The sequence below is a fragment of the Periplaneta americana genome, chromosome 2 (genome assembly GCF_040183065.1).
Source record: "Periplaneta americana isolate PAMFEO1 chromosome 2, P.americana_PAMFEO1_priV1, whole genome shotgun sequence".
In the NCBI taxonomy this organism is placed as follows: Eukaryota; Metazoa; Arthropoda; class Insecta; order Blattodea; family Blattidae; genus Periplaneta; species Periplaneta americana.
Genome location: NC_091118.1, coordinates 184,084,585 through 184,107,628, shown reverse-complemented (window position 1 = coordinate 184,107,628; position 23,044 = coordinate 184,084,585). Strand labels below are relative to the sequence as shown.

Genomic DNA, 23,044 nt, shown 5'->3' with positions numbered 1-23,044 from the left:
TCAGTTTTGTACAAATATATTTGAAATTGAAAGTACTCCAGACTACATTATTTTTAACATAAACAAATTAATCGGCCACCAGTAGCTTTGAACAATAACGGTAGTATGACTTTACAAGAACTGACATTCTTAAAAAGCATGTGATACTGGACTTGTAAAATGCACATGTGGCAACACAGACCACGTGGGTGAGTGCAGTTTTCTCGCTTTCCTAACAGATTATTTCTCATTCTCATTTCCGTAAAACGGTTTCGGTTACGTATTAGTAGCTGGTCTCTTCCAACACGTGTGATGCTGTAGTGTGCGTGAAAAATGCTGCGAGGTTGAATTTCCTTGTAATTGTTAATTTGTGCAATTATTCAACAATGAATGGAAGTGAAAACATATTATATTTTGGACAATTTAGGAACTCAGTTTACAAAAACAGATTATTGCTATACAAAAGGGAAGGCCAACCCCAACACTACCTGGTCTTACATGAATGCATGTAGGCTAATTTGTAGCATGTTTTTCTCCAGGTGTCATTTTGCGCTGTTAACTTCTTTCCTCCTCCTAAGAAATATGCATGAGCCGCCACTGGTGAATTCATGACATTCAATAACACTTCATGAAATTGATACTAAAACTATGTGTTGTACTAGTAGACTATATTGTAAATCTCGTCTGTATATATTTCATCTAGACTGTGACTATAAATTAAGATTTTATAATAGTATTAAGTTTTTTGACTTGTTCCATATTCTAGCTGTAAGCATGTATGAATACCATGGAATGTTAATAAATACAATACAATACAATTCCCTCTTTCACAGGATGTAGGTTATTTGGATTTTCTCGAAGAAAACAGTGTTCTATCACATATCCCCACATGAAGAAATCCATGGGTGTGAATGTCCCAACACACATCAACCTCCACCACACATTCATTTTAAGAATTTCGCAACTGAAACTCGCTTGGTTCTTATCGGCTTCATATTATGGAATTCGTTCGTTCGTTCATTCATTCATTCATCAAGAGTACAATCGTAAACCTTCTGTGACCCCAGAGACCTGGCCTTGGCTTTTTACTTAATCACAGTTTGGCCTTTTGCGCACCCTATACATGCGTTGATTGTTTAAGTCCGAAATGTTGCCTGGATGGCATTCATTGAAACATCCATAATGACACTTGTGGCGGACAAGGTCGCAGTTGGAGTTTTTCTCGGGGTTCTCCCGTTTTATCCCATGTTGGGCATTTACATCATTCCGTCACCATTTCTCCAAATCGTCATCATTTCATAGCATTCCCCGATCGCCGGCTGGCGACGCACGGAGGGGGCTGGCCTAGGGACGAGGGGGGTTGCCTGCTCGACACCTGGGTACGCAGCGGACTTTAGTGTAGTCGGCCGATGTGGGGTTGAGAATGCGCCTAGCTTGAGGGTTAGCGCAATAGACCGTAACAGGTCGCAGTGCTGGGCCATAGTGCCCCCCCCCCCTCCTGTAAAATTCAATTCAATAGGCCTACTTTCTGTTTTGCGTTTTATATGAAGGACAATTCTGCATTATTTCTAAAATATTGATAAATTATTTGTGTAACTTTATTAGTTCTGTTAACATTACTTCCGTAATATTAGATTGGATTTATTGTGAAATGCAAAACATATTATTTCATATTTTCTACATAATATTGTAATAATGTGATACGCTCTTAAACTGTCACGATATTGCTCATGTCACGGTTCACCAACCTTCACCCTACATAGATAGTGTACATGTACTGTATTTTATACAAATTGACATGCATTCGTGTGGGCTGTATAGTAATCGCTCCTAATATTATTTTGCTGTATGCTATAATGTTTAAAATTTATAGCAATATTTTAAGGCATTAAATGCAATATCTATTTATAAATTTCCACATCTACGAATTGTGTAATGTGGATATAACCTGAGCGTTTTCAGGTGGTATTTATTGTTTTATACTTTGTTAGCTCCTCTTCCGTTATTAGTTGATATATTTTTGTTTATAATTAATTATTCTAGTACATTATGCACTTCTTTAGCAGTGAATAACTTTTATGTTAATAGTTTATTTCCTATGGTTATTATAATTATTTTACTAAGGATATTTTGTATAATTAGCTTTAAGACTACATTTTTGTCTGGACCTGATTTGTATTATAGACATATTTAAGTAGATATAAGCTAATTTGTGCAGGCAAATAAAATGCTTTCTTCAAGGTTGGCTGGTTTAAACCACCTTTACTTAAACTGACTGACTTTAAACAATATCCTGTTTTTCTTAATAATAATATTTGCACATAATTTTTTAAAGTCTGATTTGTAATCCTTTCTCTAATTAAGAATGATTATTTGAATTCATATATTTTTCAAATTTAACAGATTATTACAGTAGTTTACTATTAGTCCAGTATGCATTAAAGAAGTGACCAACAGCGATTAATATTTTTTTGTTATAAAGAGCAAGGCTCGTTTACACCATCGTAACATTTTTGACAATAAGTGTTGTCAAGAAAAACTTGAGAAAGGAGTTGTGAATGTTGGTAGCATGATGGTAACAAAAAAGTTTTTTTCTGTCAGTAAGCGGTAAATATCAAAGAAAAGTTGGAAACATATGTTGACAATATTCTTAAGACACATTTGCAGCTGCGCAACATTGTTGTTAGCATTCTGTAGATATGAACATTTAATTTTGTTTAAGACTCAAGGTTGCTGAACAATTAAATCCAATTTCATATTAAAATTTCTTGTCTTTCATATCTTAATTACTACTTATGTTTCAATATGAAATGGAATCGAGAAAGTACACTTATTTCAGTAGGCGTTTACAGAGATCGGCCAGTTTTATAAAGGATGTCAAATGTAGGACTATACAAATAGAAACAAGAAATATGATGCATGGCAAGAATTTTCATTGGCGTTAAATATCGGACGATTTGAGAAAAAAAAAAGAAGGATAACGGTACAGATTAATCGCGAATTAGTTACGGGAAACATCAGAAAGCCGAATTGAAGAAGTTTATTCCTCAGAATGATAGGACATACGTATTCCTCTACTAAGATCCTGAACTGAATTAAATTCTAACAATGTTTATTTGGTTTAAACACCTTGCTGCAGGAAAATGTTCTCTCCAAATTAAGCGAAACACAAAGCCGAAAGCCATCTGGAAGCAACGTTTGTTTACACACTTGTTTATTAGAATCACTCCTGCTATAAAATTATTGCAGGATCTTCGTTCAGATAGCTCTCGTCCAAATAGAAAATAAAATAAATTCCGTTTTAAGAAGAGTAACAAACAAAATTGTTTAATGTAGTTTAAAATGAAGACGATTTTAGGTATTATGAAGTGTTAACAATGGATCAATACGACTGGCACATAATGTGATCAGAAGCGATTGTAGGAAGAAATTTGAATGTGCTTTTTAGGTTAATATTGTTATTACATTTGTTGCACAGCTCAACATTTTGTCAGTACATAGCTTCAGTGGAGAGGACAAAACGTCTCTGAGAGCGTATGTTTGCATTGTATAGATGTTTAATATTGTTTAATACGTAAATATGTATCTTTATCTTAGCTCGAAAGGTTTTCTAATTGCATGCGTGGGGAAAAATAAGGTGGCGCCTGAAAAATTTTTCTTTTGTTTAACGGTTGTAAAAAATGATCTTTTATTACATATAAGTTGTCTTTAAATAAATATTTTAGTACTTCCAAGTGGTATTTTGTACATGGATACTATTCCTGTTGTTCACAGAGTTATAGACACAGGTACACGAATAGAAGTAAACACACAGTACCGGAGCGTGTGGGGAGAGACCGCAGCGTGAACTGTTGACTCGCAACTTGCTCTCCGTACCAAGCGGAGCTATTTATAGTATGCTCGACGTACACATAACTTGTATTCAAAATAACCAAACGCAGGACTCTAATAATAAGAAAGAAATAATCTTACCTCGAACATGAATGTGTCTACCTCTTCCCTTATTTCTTCATCCGTGATTCTGAAACCATCTTCTGAAGCTTGAAGCATCAAATCCAAGAATGCCACGCGCCTTTTAACGTCTTAAACAAACGTAGAGTAGAGTTAGTACATATATATATATATATATATTTTTTTTTTTTTTAATTTCGTAAGTTACAATATGGAAAATGAGCTTGAGAAACAAGCATCAGATCTGGAGCCAAGCTCTCTCTCATCTGAGCTACACTGGTGGCTTAATAAATGCGTTATTATCATGGTAAAGAACTTTATCCTTCATTGTGAACAATTCTAGATGTTATTGAACAGGCAAAATATGCTCACCAGAGTCTTCGGCATTGTTTGCATTGTTCAGAGACTTGGATTTCTGCAGCTCTTCTCTTCTCGTCCTGATTACGAACTTCGTCGTTCCGTGCAGGATGGAGATGTCTTTCTCTTGTTGCTTTCCATTAGCAGTGAGGCGAAATATGAAGTCCGGATACAGCCACGGCCTGCCTGCGCGTGCGTAGATTATACGACCAAGGCTGCGAATGGCATAAACCGTATTAAATATTAAGTAATACAGCACATGATTTTTTTTCGTGTTAAATTGATAAAAAGCTATTTATAGTGTAATTAGAATGCGTCTGTTATCAATGAATTGAAGGGTTCAGAGCCATAGTGGGCCAAGCGCCATTTATTAAAAACGGAGAAAGCAAGGGTTAAAGTTAAGTGAATACCGTAGTTTAATGAAGATTGACATATCATTTAGTTTTAATGTGTATCATTTGTATTAATTGCTATATGTTTCCATTGAATTATGGTAATAACTTGTTTTTAACCCTTGTTTTCTACGGTTTTAGTAAATGGCGCTTGGCCCACTATGGTTCTGAACCCTTCAATTAGCTCTGCTGTTTCAACTTTTAGCTCTTCTATACTCGAAGCCGAGGAAGATACTGTTTGGAAAACAGTAATTTTTCGTTTCTGTTTCCGTTTCAGAAATAAAAAGGAAGCAGTGATTTAGTTAAATAAAACTATTTTTATCTGAGATGAAGTCTTGAGAATAATTGTAATTTGTACAGTACGGTATTAAACCAAAGATATAAAAGAGTAAGCTAATTATTTGAAGTTCGTATGTTCTGAAAATGTTGTGAAATATTTTTTAAATAGCTAATTTTTTTTTAAATAGATTATGAACAGTTTTTTACATAGAATATAAATACTTTTCATTTTTATTACATTCAAATCCAAGAAAATGCTTCAGTTTATTTATGATTTTATACATTATTTCTTGGAAAAACAATTTTTTCTTCAAACTCAATTAACCACATTCGTATACAACCTTGATTTCGACAGTGAGTGATTTGTTTGAGCACACAGCCACTTTTTTCTCCCTATTTTTCCCGTGCTACAATACTATCACTACTTATTCGTAACGTTGACAGTGACAGTCCTGTTCTAGATTTTTCTTAGACTTTCGTCTCTATTGGTCCATCAATGAAGTCACACCTTCCTCTTAAATTCAAGATTTCTCGTTTGAATCTGAAACGTATGTCATAAATTTTACTGCAGATTATTCGAATACAGAAGACAAGCAAAGGAATTAATACTATTATTTGCTCTCTGGAATATTCGCTATTATATGCCATAAAATTTGTTGTTTTAAAAATTTATATAATTTGTTTTGATGCTGATCCTTCACATTCCTGTATTCGGACAAACAGTCCCTTTCTTACACTGTTTATAACATTATACATTAGCGCTCATCGAAAAAAAAATCCGGAATTCAAAACTTAAGGGTGTACAAAAGTTGTCTTGTAGTCTCTACAATAAAAAAATAGGACTCTTTACATTTTACATCGAGCCGTAGGAGGTCTAAAGATTATCGTATCAAGTAAACTTTTTATTTATGTTTTTATTTTCATAATTCTTCGGTGCATGGTAAATGGAGCTTGTCATTTTTTTTATATAATTTTTAGTTTCTGAAAAGCTATTAAAAAGAAAAACTTAAGACACACTAGCCAAGGATAAAGATGCGATATTGACTTTTTTTTTAGTTTTTATCGAAGCTTTCCATTCTGCATTTCGCCTCTGTGTGAAATTTGTCTTACCTACGCACGGCTTCAACGTACTCCCTGTTTTCACCTCTTTGAGCGTTTAAGGCGACACCCATTGCAGTTTCTGAAACAGATAAGAACTTCTGAGTTGTTTACAATTCATACAGAGAATTTCAAGTCGTATTGCTTCGTGTGAGAATATTTGTAAGAAATTATATTTGTATATTCCTAATCTGGCTACGATAATTTAATTCATCCCATTGTTTCTTTGATACTGTAGTCTTTATCTAGAATGTGATTGATAAATTAGGTACCTCCGTGCACAAATATGGCGCTATCTTTCTCGTGGGCATGTTAGACTTTAACAAGGGGGCATTGAACACAAAGGTTCAAATGATATTTTCATTGCTTTTGGCGGACTCTAGCAGAAAATAGACAATTTTGCATGTTTGTCATCAGAATTATGTTTCATGCAGCTCGGAATGCTGGACTTTTTAAGAAACAAGAGGAGTACCGAAACATTTATAAGAATATCCGAAATGAGATTTGTAAAATGTATTAAAGATATAATTAATAAAAAAGGATCAGGCTTGGAACCATAAAAAGTGAAAGGACAGAAGAAAATAAAGTACAATCAAGAATTCGTTTTCAAGGTGTACATGTATAGTAACCAAACAGAATTTTTTGGGACATACATCTGTCACACCTGGAGTAGGAAAGCTTATCGTATATTCATACACTATCTCCTGCGTTAAAAAGTAAAGGCCCATTCACAATGAAAATTAAACATAACCGTAACATAAGCACAGAAGTTTGCGCCCAGGCTAGAAAACGTGCCGCTGAGTTGCTACAGTCGCGACGGTGTTATTCCCCGCGTGACTCCTCCTCTTTGCTTATGTCTTAGGAAGTGAAGGCTCTATAAAGTCTAGGTAGGTAGTATCGTTCGCCATTTTTGTTCTTTCGTTGCCGAGCTACCATACGAGGAATCCATTTGCCACACCGTTAAACATTATCATGTCGTAGCTTCTATGATAATAAATCAAACGCACTGTAATTCAGCAAATAATTGAGCGGCAAATAACGTCTTCGTGTGCTTTCTGCGAACGCCAACGAAAGAGCCAAAATGGCGGGCGATTATATTAAGTGTTTATCGAAACTTAAGAAATGAATAACGTCTTCATAAGCGAATCACAAGACGCACACGTTTAAATGTAGCCGACCTGCAACGCGATTGGCTGCCGGAAATTAGAGCGACGGGACTAGCCTATAGTACCGCGATCAATAATGCGCGACCACATGAAGAAAGACTTGGAAATGAAATATTTTCGCCCTGTGACTGTCATGAATTTAAACACAGGGATTTGGACTTAAGCACTACATATGACTGCATATTGTTACTCATGGTTTTTCCGGTATGTGGTCGCTCGTGGACCCACAGGGAAGCCACAAGTCTCTTCTCCACACTGAAAACTCTCGCATTCACCTCGCCATGTTACACTCTCGGAATGGTTGGGAATTTCTGTGTGTTATGGCTTTCCTCAAGTTCGTCAGATATCTCCCGCCATATTCACACCTCAGAATATACAGGATGAGTGAAGAGGAAAGGTACGTGGTTTGAGGGGTGATAATATTGGTGATTCTTAACAAAAAAGTTTATATGAACATATGTCCTCTTCTTAACGGTTTCGAAGAAAACCATGAGGAACATGAAAAACGCAGGTGATATTAAATTAAAACATTGTTACCTTATGTTCTGTTTAATTGTTTACTTTTCTTTACAGAACATGTTCAAAAAGTCCACCGTCAACTTCAATGCACTTTGCAGTTCTTGTAGACTGCTGTCGTGTTGCTGATCTGAGCTGATTCGGACATTCCTTTACTTGAGAAAAGCATGTAAAATGCGAGCGAGAAGTTTCCATTTTGTGCTTCTAGACTTCGCTCTTAAGCCAACTCCATGAATAGTAATCCAATCTAGTAATGTCGGGTGAACTCGGTGGCCAAGAAATGGCTCCACCGCGACCGATCCTACGCCCAGGATACGTTTCATTGATCCTACAACCTAACATCGTTTTAGTTATGTCCGCGTATGAGTGGTGATGAAGGACATGAGACTGATGCCCGTGATTTTGAAACAGCTGTATATCAGATTCTGTTAAGAACAGGGCATTATGTTCATAGAAACTTTTTTTTGTTCAGAATCACCAATATTATCATCTCTCACACCATGTACCTTTCCTCCTGACTCACCCTGTATCAGCCAGGTGTCATACGAGTATCACCGATCCATTTGTCATGCACAGGTTTGTTTTCCAGGAAAAATAAACAGGTATAGCGGGGCTTCTCGCCCACTCTGTATATTAAACCTTACGAAGCGGATTTGTTAGTAATCGTAAAAGAACGTACGGGCTATTCCATCTCAAATCGATCGAAATATAGAGGAAATTGATCTTACAATTTTTAAATACAATGAAACTTTTTCTGTCCGTAGACAACTGTGATATAATGCTTTGTGCAAAGTTTGAGGCATCAGAACGTAATAGTGTTTAAATTAATAATATTTAAATTTATCGTATTTTCATAAAATTAGCAATTTTAAACTGTTGTGGCTCCGAAACCCTTTCATCCAATGATCAAAATCATGGTTTATTTTGATGCTGAGAAGTTAAAGTTTATATTGACATGTAAACATTTTTTCTTACTTTTTTTATGGAAATGGAGAAATTTAGATTTTTCTTCATTAAGACGCCTTTGGCCACGAAAAAATATGTTTAAAATATATGGTTAGATTCCGCATTGAAAGTACAAATAAACATATTTTTTACTGGTGGCACGTTGATAAGAAAGTATTGAAAATATCAAATAAAGAAAATAAATAGTACGCGCGTGAAGTAACCAGCTGACTGTGAGGCTGGAGATAGCCGAGGGAAGCAAGACCAGTAGACATAAACACGTGAAGTGTCGTCTAGCAGTTATGGCTGTGCTAGCTTTATCACAGGTTTTCATAAACACAGGAGTAAAATGACGCCCAACGCTCGCTTATCTTCAGCTCTCGGCCAGTGCGAGCGGTACTGCGCCGTTCAAGTCTAGGCGTGTGAAAATAATTTATTTAATACCCTCGAAACTTGTTGCCGAGCCACTAAGCAAATAATGCCGAATCACTCTTAATAATGCAAGGTTTTTTCTCAATATTTTTTATATTTTTTACAAATAGCCTAAAAGCAAGTAAAATCAGATTATCTGTCTCTCTGTGTACAATAAAAATAAGGATTACTTCTTAACATAACCTACCAAATGTCAGCTTCACAATAAGCTCTCGTTCAATCTTCTGCAGTAAATGGTTCCGGAGTTCTGAGCGCTGAAAGAGGCTTGTTTTTATAAAACACGCTAAATTTGTCGCTCAATAATACGAAAACCGTTTGACTTTCGATAGTACATTTTTTAAAATGCGCTCCCCTCAGCACCTTGTATAAGTAGGGAAAAAATTAGAGTATAAAAAATGCGAAGTTTTTTACTGATCGATTTCATATGGAATAGCCCGTACGTAAGAAGATAAAATTTACAGTCCTATTAGGCTTGGTGTCATAGAATATTATCAAAATGTGTTCTGTTTTTGATGTTTATGCAGTATTGCACGCAAAATAAACACGAATGACATTCCGAGCAGATAAACTGTTCCTCTGTGAGACGATAAGGCCGATAAGCGGCTATAAAAACTAAGACATGCATGCAGGCAAGGACGCTCGGTCATAGACATGTCATAATATATCTACACTTTGTGCAGTAAGTGCATTCATAATAATGCGGAACAACCATTAACTTTATGTCCTCTAGCAGTCTAGTAGAAAATGTTTTTTCCTTCCAATCCCCTCCATTACCTTTTCATGAGTAACTCAAAACATTGCAGTGGCGTGCTTCTCTCTCTCTCTTTCTTGATTTTAAACATTGCAACTGGATTTTTGAAAGTCATATTTGTTTATTTATTTATTTAATTAAGTTATTTAGTTATTTATTTAGGGGAGAGTCGGGTAGTATCGGACATCGGGTAATATCGGACAGTGAGTTTCTTTCATCTACCACACGATGATAGTACCTGATTGACATGGTTACGTTTCTGTGATCTCGCATAGAGAAACGTAACCATGTCATTCAGGTACTACCATATGGTGGGTAGATGAAAGAAACGCACTGTCCGATACTACCCGATGTCCGATACTACCCGACTCTCCCCTATGTCTATAACAGGGCAAAGTCCCAGTTACAAAGACAGTACAAATATTTGCTTAGAACATAAAATTGGAGATAACATAAAAAAGGAGATAAAACAGATACAAATGCAAGGTATAAGTGTAAATACAAATGAAAAATGAAAAAAAAAAAATACAGGCAAATAGATACTACCTAAATAAAAAACACAGATATAGATATAAATGGAAAATACAAAATGAAAATAAATGAAAAATAGATAAATGTAAATATCATAACCAAAAGATGTAAAATGTAGCTGTAAATGGCAAATTACAGAATAACAAAGAGGTAGCAATATTATTTAAAATCAACTACCTTCAGTATATTAACAAGAAAATGTTTATATTTTATGTAAGAAATGCTGAAATCTATATCCCATGTTTTACATATTTAATTGAAGTTTGAACACATTTTTAACACTGGTGAATTTTTATGTGCTGAAGTGTTTGGTTTTTTTAATAATATAACAATGACGATTTCTTAAATGTGATGTTCTAGCGTTAAGCTGGATTTGTGATAATATTTCGTTATTATTCTGTAGACAGCTGAATATTTTATGTAATCAAAGTTGCTCAGCAAGTAATCTACGATTTGCAAGAGACGTTAAATTAAATTCAGCAAGTAGATTGTTGTATTGAGGTTACCGCCTGAGCTTCGCCAGTGGCTACAATATTCTATAACTGGAAGGTAAAATGGTTGAAAGGACATTTTAATAATGCATTACTTTTGTAACTGTTCCCATTCGTTTAAAAATGTTTGAATTCAGTCCTGCAGGTTACACACCTGTGAAGTAACGGTTAGCGCGTCTAGCCGCGAAACCAGGGGCCCGAATTCGATTCTCGGTTGGGGCAATTTACCTTGTTGAGGTTTTTTCCAGGGTTTTCTCTCAACCCAATATGAGCAAATGCTGGGTAACTATCGGTGCTGGACCCCGGGCTCATTTCACCGGAATTATCACCTTCATCTCATTCAGACGCTAAATAACCTGAGATGTTGATAAAGCGTCGTAAAATAATCTACTAAAATAAAATAAAGTCCTGCAGGTGCTTACCGGTGATATTATCCAACGCGCACAGTGTGATGTAAGGGCAGACTTCGAACTCAGGACCGTTGACATACTTGGAAAGATTCTCCACTAGAATGTGGCCATTGTTGTTGAACACATGTACAAATTTCTCTAGGATTCTGAAATGGAAGGCCGGAGTGAGAAGTTTCCTGAACGAATGCCAGCGTACCCCTGTAGATGACAGAAAAATGTTTATAATTTTATGAACTATACATGTGAAACAAATACGAGTATATCGACGTATTTTTATTTTGTATATTCAGGAAAGTTTTGAAATTGCTGATACGTCTTCACAATAAGTTTACATGAAGAAGAAATACTATTTTATTCACAATAGGATGCAATGTATTTGGGTAAAAGCGATTAGTATAAAATTCAATTATATGACCGTCATTCTTCTTCTACCATTAATAGGCTATCTTCAAAGACCTATATATAATTTAGCAAAAAGTACTTTTAATTAATAGTCTGGATTTATTATTGATCACTTTAGTTCTACAGCTCCAGAAGTAAATAATAATAATAATAATAATAATAATAATAATAATAATAAAAAATAATAATGATGATGATGATGATGGGCAGAGCATGTAGCACGTAATGGCGAATCCATAAATGCATATAGAGTGTTAGTTGGGAGACCAGAGGAAAAAAGACCTTTGAGGAGGCCGAGACATAGATGGGAGGATAATATTGGATTTGAGGGAGGTGGGATATGATGGTAGAGACTGAATTAATCTTGCTCAGGATAGGGACCGATGGCTGGCTCATGTGAGGGCCGCAATGAACTTCCGGGTTCCTTAAAAATCATAAATAAGTAAATAATAATAATAATAATAATAATAATAATAATAATAATAATAATAATAATAACAACAACATTAATAACATCCTCTCAGACTACCCAGTTTAAGAGAAAATCAGTAAATCGTGTCTTTTTGGTGTAGTTTCCGGACACGGAAACGCATCATCTCAATGAACTAATCTTTCGACTTCACCCCAGCTATCGTCCAGATCTTAAGTCGTATTGTGTTACCTCTACTTGTCAGCAGTCCGTCGCCCAGCCAAGGTCTAATTAAGCTGTACATATGCGCCTTTTCGATTTCCTTGTTACTGCTGAGCAGAATCTGGAAGTAAAATAACGAATGGTTTGAACTTAAACACTTCAGAACCCATTGTAAAGTCAGTCACAATGAACATTCTTGTAAGTATGCAGCTGTCATTGTCTAATAAATAATCTTTTAAATTATTATTTAAAATTGATATATTCGTGTTGGCCAATTCAATAGCAGAAATTGGTTTCAACATTGAAAACTTATCAAAAATGAAAAAAAAGTAATTTGATACACTTTGATATGTATTAATTGTACCTATATTTTGAAATAGTTTGATACTTGCTAAGTTTATTTCACTTTAAAACATTTTGTCACTTCATAATTTTATACTTTATGTTGCTAATTTTATTTTATCTTGTTTTGAAATTGTCTGAAGTACGAATGTGGATTTTACAGTTTTGAAAATAGTTATTTGTTACTAGTAAAATAATTTCGGGACGATTTCTAGCTCTGTAAAATAAAACAAACTATTATTCCAAAAATGAAAGATGTAGTCGACCAAGTAACTTACGGAGAGCAAATTAGGAAAAGGAGCATTTTGTGGTTCACGTAGTTCTTTGTGCAATTATATATATTTTTTTAATTTAAACTCTGTGAAGAACTAATCAAGAAAACTCGTTAATGTTTCACTTTTTACAAATTTATTACGTAGGTATATTGTTAATTTTAACATGCAGTGTAATACCTTACTAGCTGTTTGTTGCATCGGATACGAAAGAACTCTGTCATTGATCTGTTACTTCTTGGAGGATAAACTAAATTACGTTAGATTAAGCCATTGTTTATCATTGTCTTAGTTTTTGAATAACTTCATCCAAAAATGTAAGTTTTATCATTTTGATAATAATTTTCAAAAGCTTAAGTATGGGAGCGGAAATTATAAGTCCATAATTTGAAGAATTGTTAACACTTTATTGAAGATTATGAAATTGTTTTATTTATTTTATGTCAGCGTATGGAAATACATGTTATTTTCACAGACTGTGTACTATATTACTTCAACATATTTAGGCAATACTAAATTACCTCGACATATTTAGGCTCGGATACAGCAACAAGCAGACGCGTCCCGATCCAAAATCTCATTATTGGTCCATATTGTTGCACTTTCTTCTTTACTTCGTTCCAGTACTCTGAAGAAAGTAAAGACATGACAAATTGAAATGAAATAACTTAGATTTCTTAGTTGACTTCTTTGTTTATAGAAGTTTCCACACTTAGAAGAGTTCATTGGTCAAATGAGGCAAATCTCGTAAATGATCATGTGACTGTCTATTAGTGGTAGGGATGAACTTAATTTTCGATAATAATAATAATAATAATAATAATAATAATAATAATAATAATAATACAGAGTGTAACAAAAGTTTCCGGTACAGTGAAAATTTTAGTTTTTTTTTTCAAATATTTGATGGTAAATATCACATTTTAAGCCAAATTAATAATAAAGGATTCCATCACACCACAATCAAATAGTACCAACTTCTACACCATAAAATTTGGTAATGGTTCCTGAGAAAATGGAAATTAACAAGAGAATAATTTTAACGTACTGTTATAGAAACTTTTGTTACACTCTGTAATAATAATAATAGACCACCTCTGTGGTATAGGGGTCAGCATGCTGGTCTCTACACAGAGGGCCCGGGTTCTATTCCGGTCGGGTTGAATTTCCTGGTTGAGGTTTTTCAGGGTTTTTCCTCAACCGTAAGACAAATGTCAGGAAATTCGGGCCACAACATCCCTGAATATCACCGGCCTCATTCATCACCGAAATCATATTCATAACAAATCAGTAATACATATACAGTCGCCATCTAGTTCACAACAATAGAACCAGTCTCAATAATAGTACACAGGCCTTCGGATTTCAACCAAAGATTAACTCGTGATATGACCAAAGATGTTAAAGCGAGTATAAATAACAGTGAAAAAAAAATAATGATAATAATAATAATAATAATAATAATAATAATAATAATAGTGGTAGTTGTAGTAGTAATAGTAATAATAGTAGTAGTGGTAGTGGTGGTGGTGATGGTGGTAGTAGTAGTAGTAGTAGTAGTAGTAGTAGTAGTAGTAGTAGTAGTAGTAGTAGTAGTAGTAGTAGTAGTATAAGCGAATTGTAATTTACCTTCCTAAAGGCTTTATTTAACACATGCAACATAAGTTGTAGAAGTCTACAATAAACAAAATAGATGACAATGTAAATAAAAACAAAAGAATAAGTAAAGAGGTTGAAGATCAAAGAAAAGCCAGTTCATATCATTCTTGTTGTTATAAGAGAAATACATTTTCACTATCTGCTGAAATCAATTTAATTTAAAAATTTTATAATATAATTACAAATAACATGATTCATACATTAATCAAATGAACAATTGTCATGAAGGAGTGTCATTTTCTTTTGATACAATTAGAAGATGAGGATGTAGATGTGGATGTGGGATTTCGCACTTATTTAGTACAGTGGATTCATGCTCATTGATTTACGGGGAAACAGTTGTCGGCACTAACTAAACAAAAGAACTACCATGCGATAAATTGATAGTGATAAATCGAGCTGCAGAAATTATCGCGATGTATGACTGTGATTGGTTGGAATTCAAAATTTCATTACACTTCATTGATCTAAAATGGAATGATGTCGTATAAACGAAATAGTTAATATAATTTACAAAAGAATGATTTAAGGCTCTTACTCTTGGAATCAAGTGGGGCGTCCAAAAGATTACCCACGATGGGAAACGTTTTGGGCCCAGGAATCTTCTCCGCAAGCTCCATCATTGCCTGAGTCTGGACACGGTAATATGCCAGTAACGCCATTAGACTCACCAGGAGGAAACTTAGAATAGTGACCAGCATCCTGTAAAAGTACATTTACAACCAGTTTAACACTGACGTGATATAGGAAGAGTCATCTGCAAAACGAATTCAGAGTTTTAATTCTTTTATCTAGTGTGCAGTAGATATTTTTAACGCAACTCTCGTTTATCTTCAGAGAAAGTGTGAAAAAAAGATAGTGAAGAAGTACATTAAAGTCCATATCTTGCGTTTGAACCTATAAACTGAACAACCGATGAAATAACATGTTACGATGTAATTTCTTATACATATAATTAAGTGTGGTGGCGTAATGTTACTCGTCTTGACGTCCTGTTTTGTTTGACTTGCGTTCGCGACGAAGTTGACCGGAACATCGCTGTGGAAACAGCTAGAATGTCGGCCTTCAAATCTGGATGAGTTCAAAAATAATTTGTATGGACTACGACGTAAATGAAACATACTCGCAATAGTTACGACGAATAAGAGGTTGTTGAACATTTGGGGGGGGGGGAACATTTTTTCTGAAAAAAAAAAAAAGAAAGAAAACTATGAATTTTCCATCAATATGATATTATAGTTTTTTGTTACATACAATATGAGTATTCGCTCAGAAAATCTGCAAGGCTATTTCACTTCCACTCTGCATAATACGAAATTTTTTTTGTGTAAGTTAAACTACTTTTTTGAATTTCAATAAATCATCTGTCCATTTCCTGTAGTCTACATTTTAATTCTCTTCAGTCCTATTCGGAAGCCACCGGCGTAGGTCAGGCGGAAGAAAGTTTGCCTGCTGATACGGGCTACGCTCCGAGCGGATTCGCTTCCAGCTTGGACTATTATCTCGTTTGTTTTTACCTAGATTTTCCCCAACTGTAAGACAAATATCAGGTAATCCCGTGATAAATCGTTGGCCTTATCTCGCCAAATATCATCTCGATATTACCAATCTCGACACTAAATAACTTAGTAGTTATTATATAACCAGCTATGAAAGAGATTCGAAACGAGGTCTTTCATTTACTCCGTGGACTGTATAGTTCTAGAAACGATTGGTGAGAAGAGTGAAGATCCTACCTAAGTATCGGAAATACCACAGAGATTGTACAGATAGGTTCATAATGGTTATCAGATAATATTTTATTACTGTATTATCTCACCAATTGAGAGTTCTTCAATAAAATTATTGATATCGTGACCATTCATATTACACTATTGGATTTTCTGTGATAGACGTCAATAATCACAGCATATCTCACCAACTGAGTGCCATCGATTATGCCAGTGCACTGTCATAACTCATAAGTTTTACACGAGAAAGTAGTAATCTGGCTGGCAATCTGCATCCGGCATCACCGAAGCTCGTACACAATTTAATCGTATAATTCAATGAAGATGAAGGGAACATAAATTAGGGAATGATTGTAGGAAAACTGGGGAATCCAGGGAATCCAAGGAAAGATCCTGATCATTCCATCTCGCTCACTTGAGTCGAGACACGGGGATCGAAACAGAGTTCGTATAAAGTTAAGCATTGAGCTACCAGAGAGGCAAGCCTTTTGCTTTACGTAAACATTTGATTTCAGAATCTTATACAGGGTGTAAATAATATACACGTCCAAACTTTCACGGGTAACACAGCAGAGGCCACGGAATAAATTAGTATAATAATGTTTTGTGCTATTTGTAACTATTTTCCCAGAAGAAGACGATTCTCTCACGTGTGATTTTTTTGCAGATTGTGAAACTCACCTGAGGAGGACCACGGAGAATAAACCAGTACGCACCTAACAGAACGATGACAGCATTAATGAGCTGATGGTGAGTCTCTTGCAATTATATGACAGATATGGGCGGAATTTGTGATTTTTCTGTTTTGTTATATTTGCTTAATTTGTAGAGAGGTATAATGAAACGAGGGAACTGGGTTCTACTGTGAGAGGGGTCGGTTTGGTGCATCGTACGACTTTTATTTTCGTTTCCCAAAGACTGACATTAATATGAATTTTTAAAATCATGAGATACTGTTCATCCTGAACATAGCCTATACTTTTTACATTAAAATATACTTGTAAGATACCAGAAAACTTTTATGTTTATTATTATTTGTTTTACTTAAATCAGGGTGCGAATTAACGGAGGGCATGGGTGGGATTTCCTCCTCTGTTGGAAAGTTATTACCCTCTCATAAATTCATATTAACATCCCTGCCAGGGTAACTTATATCCCCCTCACAAATAATGTATAAGGGTGCTATGCATAGACATTTCGCTAGCCCGCGCTACGAGCGTGCTAAACTAGTCCCGGCTATCGAGTGATTACTTGTACAGGATTCATATCATATCATATCGCTAACACTGGTTTATGAATACGAAAAACGTTAGTTCGCTGATCATCCACCGGAAGCCCTCGCTAAGAATGTCTATGAATATGGCCCTAATTGTTTTAATACGAGTTTAGTTTATAATTTATAAAGTATAAAGTAAGGAAAGAAAATAAAATAGATGTATTATCATCACCGGCAAACTGACAAAAATCAATAACTCAGGAATTACGCGTCTTATTTTAAGCCAGATCATGAATATCATTACTATTAAGATCAAGATGCAAGACAAGCAACTCAGTGCGACCAAGCGTTGAGTCAATAATAATAATAATAATAATAATAATAATAATAATAATAATAATAATAATAATAATAATAATAACATAAGTTCTATTATTATTGTTATTATTATTATTATTATTATTATTATTATTATTATTATTATTTTATGTATGATATTCTCTATCTAGGATTCTATCCCCCCCCCTCATCAGAAATCTTAATTCGCACCCTGACTTAAATTCATCTTTCGATTTATAACTCAACGTTTCTAAAGCCATTGCTTTATAGAATCTTATTTTTAGTGTTTTTCGAACTTTATTTTGAAGTGCACAGTAGCATGAATCGTTTCGCATGTTATTACGAAAATAATCTGTACACCATTCATCATTTGTCCTATTGTCAAAGTTATAATTGAGTCGTTAAATCTGAAGATGACTTGATTTCAGTTACTGTCACCTGTAGATAGTATTAGATGCTGTTTTGGGGTAAAGCGCATGTTTATTTGCATAAACTACATTTGTCCGATGGCATGGGATTTTCTCTTTAATATACGACTAGCGTGAGTTCTGTTGCAAATTTCGATAAGATGTCCTTCATGGTTTCACTTAATGTTACTGTAACTTAATTTATTTTCATGCTTAAAGTCCGCAACTGAGTACAGTAAGTTCAATTTTACATAAATACCGAATGCCAAGAATTAAGAGGATCTTGCTAATAAAAACTCTTACACAGACGTTTAACTGTCTTGTACTTAACACAGCGAGTAGCTCGTTTATAAGTCGTGTGTAAATTCCTGACTAATAAGTCGTGTATAACAATAAAACTGTTACATAGCTACGTCATAGTTTCGTCATTTCATTACGAAAGAAAACAGAATAACTGAGATTCTCTGCTGCATCTGATAGTGTGCGCTAGTGTGCCGCGCTAAGTATCGATAGTACAACAGGATCTGATCGATTACCACGCTATATTTTATTTATTTATTTATTTAACCTGGTAGAGATAAGGCCATCAGGCTTTCTCTTCCCCTTTACCAGGGGATTACATTTTGATCAAAGAGTTCAACAACAGTAATATTTTTCTAATTATTCGTACTCTTTGTTTTGCTATCAACTATCAACATAAAAGGCAACTATCAACATAAAGGCAACTATCAACATGAAGGCAACTATCAGCATAAAATGACAATCGATACGAACAGCTGTAAAAGGCGGCCATTTTTCTCTATATACAAAGCTTAAACAGATGGTTTCGTGTGTCTAGCTACTGCAAAGCAATTCCCATGTATAGTTACAGCCTGTTTATACAGGGACATCATTTTATTTTTACTTCAATTTTTATTGTACCTGAGTTTTTGAATGTACTTCACTCCCACCCCTTCTACTAAGGAAGTTCCAACTCCACACAGAACCAAGACTGCAGATAGTAAGCAGTACTGAGTTACTGAGTATAGTACGTTCCAGAAATATGTTCGCGTTTTCCAGTGACGAAAGAGCTTTCAATATTGAATCATATTTTCGCACAGGTACTGTCCGTTTGCCTACATCGCATCCTGATTTCCCCCACCTGCTTCTGCTCGCCCCTCTGTAATAGCTGGGCTGTCTTAGCTCTTTTCTGAAAACATTAATTTCTCTTAGGAATTGGAAGTTTACGTAATATTATACAGCTGTTTAATTTAACTTAAATAAAAGGGCCTCGTTAAGTAATTAACTGTCACGTGATTTCCTCCCTTTCTACAATCCTGCGGCATAACACTTGGACGGACAGTAGATAGCATGTCTGAGAGTAATTTTATATTTTCGGGTCGGGCAGAAGTGAAGATTGAATTTACAGTACGTAGAGTGGGTACAGAATTATTTCAACATGAGTTACTAGTACGAAGGACGAAACTGGCAATTGGAATTAGATGGAATAGTCTATAGTGCGATAATATGCACAAAAGAACTGAAGCCTGTATCGAAATGAACGGCCACCATTTTCAAAATTGTGTTTAAATATTCATATTATGATTATTTTTCAATTGAACTTCATTCTCTATATTGTACGCTAATGTGCTGTAGACAGTATACACTTCATAATGAATACGTTCGCATGCATAACTCACTTCGTGAGTAAAAACACTTATTCTTAATACAGTACTGTCCTTTGATTAAAGAAAAACCTAATGAAAATTATCAAACTCAAAATCGCGATATTTCCTAGTTTACGTAAATGGATGAACTACTTTTCTTCCTTCCTATACCTAGTAGAGTGATTTGTGTTTTACGCCAGTATCATCGAACTCTAGTCTTGGAGGGGGGAGCAAGCGGTGTTTCCGGTTCTCTAAAGGTATAGACAGGTTGATATTAAAAATGTTAGTAAAAATAAAATGATGTCCCTGTACATCCATAGCTTATGCATGGTTTATTAGTAACGTTTTCTGTCCCAACTCTGCATAACTCTCGTATAAAAATTATACACGGTTTATTAGTAAAACCGTTATAATATAGAAACAGATTAGAATATCACAATTTTGCTCAAATCATGAGAATGGTTAATGAAAAACTCTGTTACTGCGTAAGAAAGTGAATATTAATAACATAATATAACATATTGAGTGTTTGCTTTCTCTTCTAAACATTTGTACTCGAATTTGTTACTGAATTCAAAATTCTGATTACAAATTTGTTGAGAGAGGAAGTGAACTTTAGAAACAAATTAAGTCAGGTATTTTAAAGCAGTGCCGCTCACTGCCAGTAAACATATAACTTAAATGGTATCTCTATTGTAAAAATGAACGAACTGTGCTTCATTTAAATAAAATATAGTAAAGCTCAAACATTTCCTTGAGCTGAGGTATTTTTATTTTATTTTTTCTTGCGCGAAGTATAAAAAAGTAATTAATTTGGTGTTAAAAATTAGATTTCAAAATATTTACAGAAATGTATGTTTTCCACATTTTTGATGCATATAATATATGTGGTTTTTTTTTTATCTTGGTAGCACAGTTGGCGGAACTCTGGCTTAAGATGGCTACGGAGTGGACCCGGGTTCGAGTCACAGTAATGGCAGAGTCTTATTTGGAGGACAAAGGATAATTAATACCTTTCGTGTGCAATCCAGGATTGAAAAGTTTATCTTATAATTTGGATAAAGAATAAATTAACAGAATTGTTTTAATAATCGGTAAAGAAAATAAACTATAAGCGATCATATCACTATAGCATGGTGAAGTAATTGAATTGCTGCGAAAAGCGGTAGAAAAAGTATGTATAATTTCCTAATGTTTTCTACGTGAAGATTTGTTAACGTTTATTAAATACCTGTATATATATATTTTAAAAGATGATGATGATGATAATAATACTGATTTATTTTATCTGGTAGAGCTAAGGCCATACTGCCTTCTCTAACGCTCAACAAGGAATAAACCTGCGATACAAAAAAACACTAGGCCTACAAATTTACAAGATACAGTATACAAATAAACCCAATCATAATACAATTTAAACAACAAGTCTGTAGAAATGAGACATAATAATATATGACATATGGAAATGAAAAAGGCATAACAAAATGTGAATAGTAAGTCAAAATAAATGAAACATACGAGGTGTAAAAACATGAGACAATAATAATAATAATAATAATAATAATAATAATAATAATAATAATAATAATAATAATAATAATAATATAGTAAAGTACGAAGCATACAATGAACACAATTTTTTTAGGTACACACACCGAAGGAAAATTTTGTTATAATAATAAGAAGCTCAAGTTCTCACATGGTAGACATATCATATGATGAAACGAAATATAAAATAAACTAAATATTACTGGAATATAACAAATGTAGTGAATACGTGGAAACGTGCAATACGACACATATCATATCATAACAGTAAGTTAGTTTGACAACTCGTCATAAGATAATTTTCTAACTTGGATTTAAAAGATTTCAAGGTTCGGCAGCCCTTGACTTCATGCGGCAGAGAGTTCTAGTGACGAAAAGTAGCAATAGTGAAATATGATGAATACAGAGATTATGTGTGAGGTGGAATTTCTAGCGGAATACAGGCCTATATAAACAAATAAACAACGATAAACATAGCAGATTTCTCAGAATTTCGGAATAAGTCACCCATATAAATTTTCGAAGTGAGATAGAATGAGTGTCTGTACAAGCTTCTATTTAATTTAGATGGATAATGATACAATCCTTTTAGTGCATGGGGAGTAGGTAATGACATTATCTTCTTAGATTATATTTAATATGTGTATCCCAATTGAGATTAGATTTGAAATGAACTCGAGGTCTTTTACTGTCGAGATACAGTATTCAATTCGATTAAATTTGAGTAAGTGGTTCTTAATTGAAAAATAGTCTTGTAGATTAATAACTAAAAATAAAAGTAAAACTTAGACTGCGTAAGGCTGCTACCTGAGAACTCTCCTCACAGATGAATGCGGAGTGCAGCTCTCTTCTGTCGAGAGGTAACTAAAACTGAAGTAAGTGCGCAAACTTTGTTTACTACCCGAGGACTCGCGTCACAGGCGTATGCAACTCTTCTGTGGAGAGGTAACGACCATTACTGAAGTATATCTGCACACTTTGTTAACGGTTTCCCTTGAAACTAATAAATTTAAATGTCAGGCAAGATTACATTCACACATCGTTTGGCTACAGCTGGACTTTTTATAACACGTTAAATTGTAAGCTACTGGTAAAGTGTTATCTTTTGCAATATGAACAGTGGGGTGATTGTCTTCATCTACTGTATGTGCAATCATCTGAATAGCTGGTATTCCTTGCTTTGGGAAATATGTTGTTCTGATGAAAAAAATAAGCATATAATGTTACCACTGAGATGATGATGATGATGATGATGATGATGATGATGACGACGACGACGACGACGACGACGACGACGACGACGACGATAAAGGGGACGGGGTGGAGGTGATGGTGATAGTTGTGGTGGTGTTCGTGGCAATGATAGCCACCGAAAGTTAGCAAAGTTATGGCAGAAAAGGGAAAATGAACCCATGAATGAATATGTATTTCTTGCTCGTACCGGTAACTATGGAATTTCATTTTGAGTAATGAACTTCCACCGCTGTGGAGTAACGGTTAGCATTTCTGATCGTGAAACGAGCGGGTCACGATTCAAAACCTGGTTGAGGTTTC

At 34.6% G+C, this 23,044-nt stretch overlaps 1 protein-coding gene across 1 annotated transcript in view; it reads right to left on the bottom strand.

The window, feature by feature from the left end:
- LOC138695215 (uncharacterized) overlaps positions 1-23,044 on the bottom strand; it is a 101,038-nt gene that overhangs the window by 9,057 nt on the left and 68,937 nt on the right. Inside the window, exons 14-21 of the mRNA XM_069819675.1 lie at positions 22,298-22,403; positions 15,143-15,306; positions 13,467-13,573; positions 12,362-12,452; positions 11,311-11,496; positions 6,069-6,138; positions 4,303-4,502; positions 3,952-4,061 (exon numbers count right to left, since the gene is read on the bottom strand). Coding sequence (XP_069675776.1) covers positions 3,952-4,061; positions 4,303-4,502; positions 6,069-6,138; positions 11,311-11,496; positions 12,362-12,452; positions 13,467-13,573; positions 15,143-15,306; positions 22,298-22,403 — 1,034 coding nt within the window. The remainder of the gene's footprint in view (positions 1-3,951; positions 4,062-4,302; positions 4,503-6,068; positions 6,139-11,310; positions 11,497-12,361; positions 12,453-13,466; positions 13,574-15,142; positions 15,307-22,297; positions 22,404-23,044) is intronic.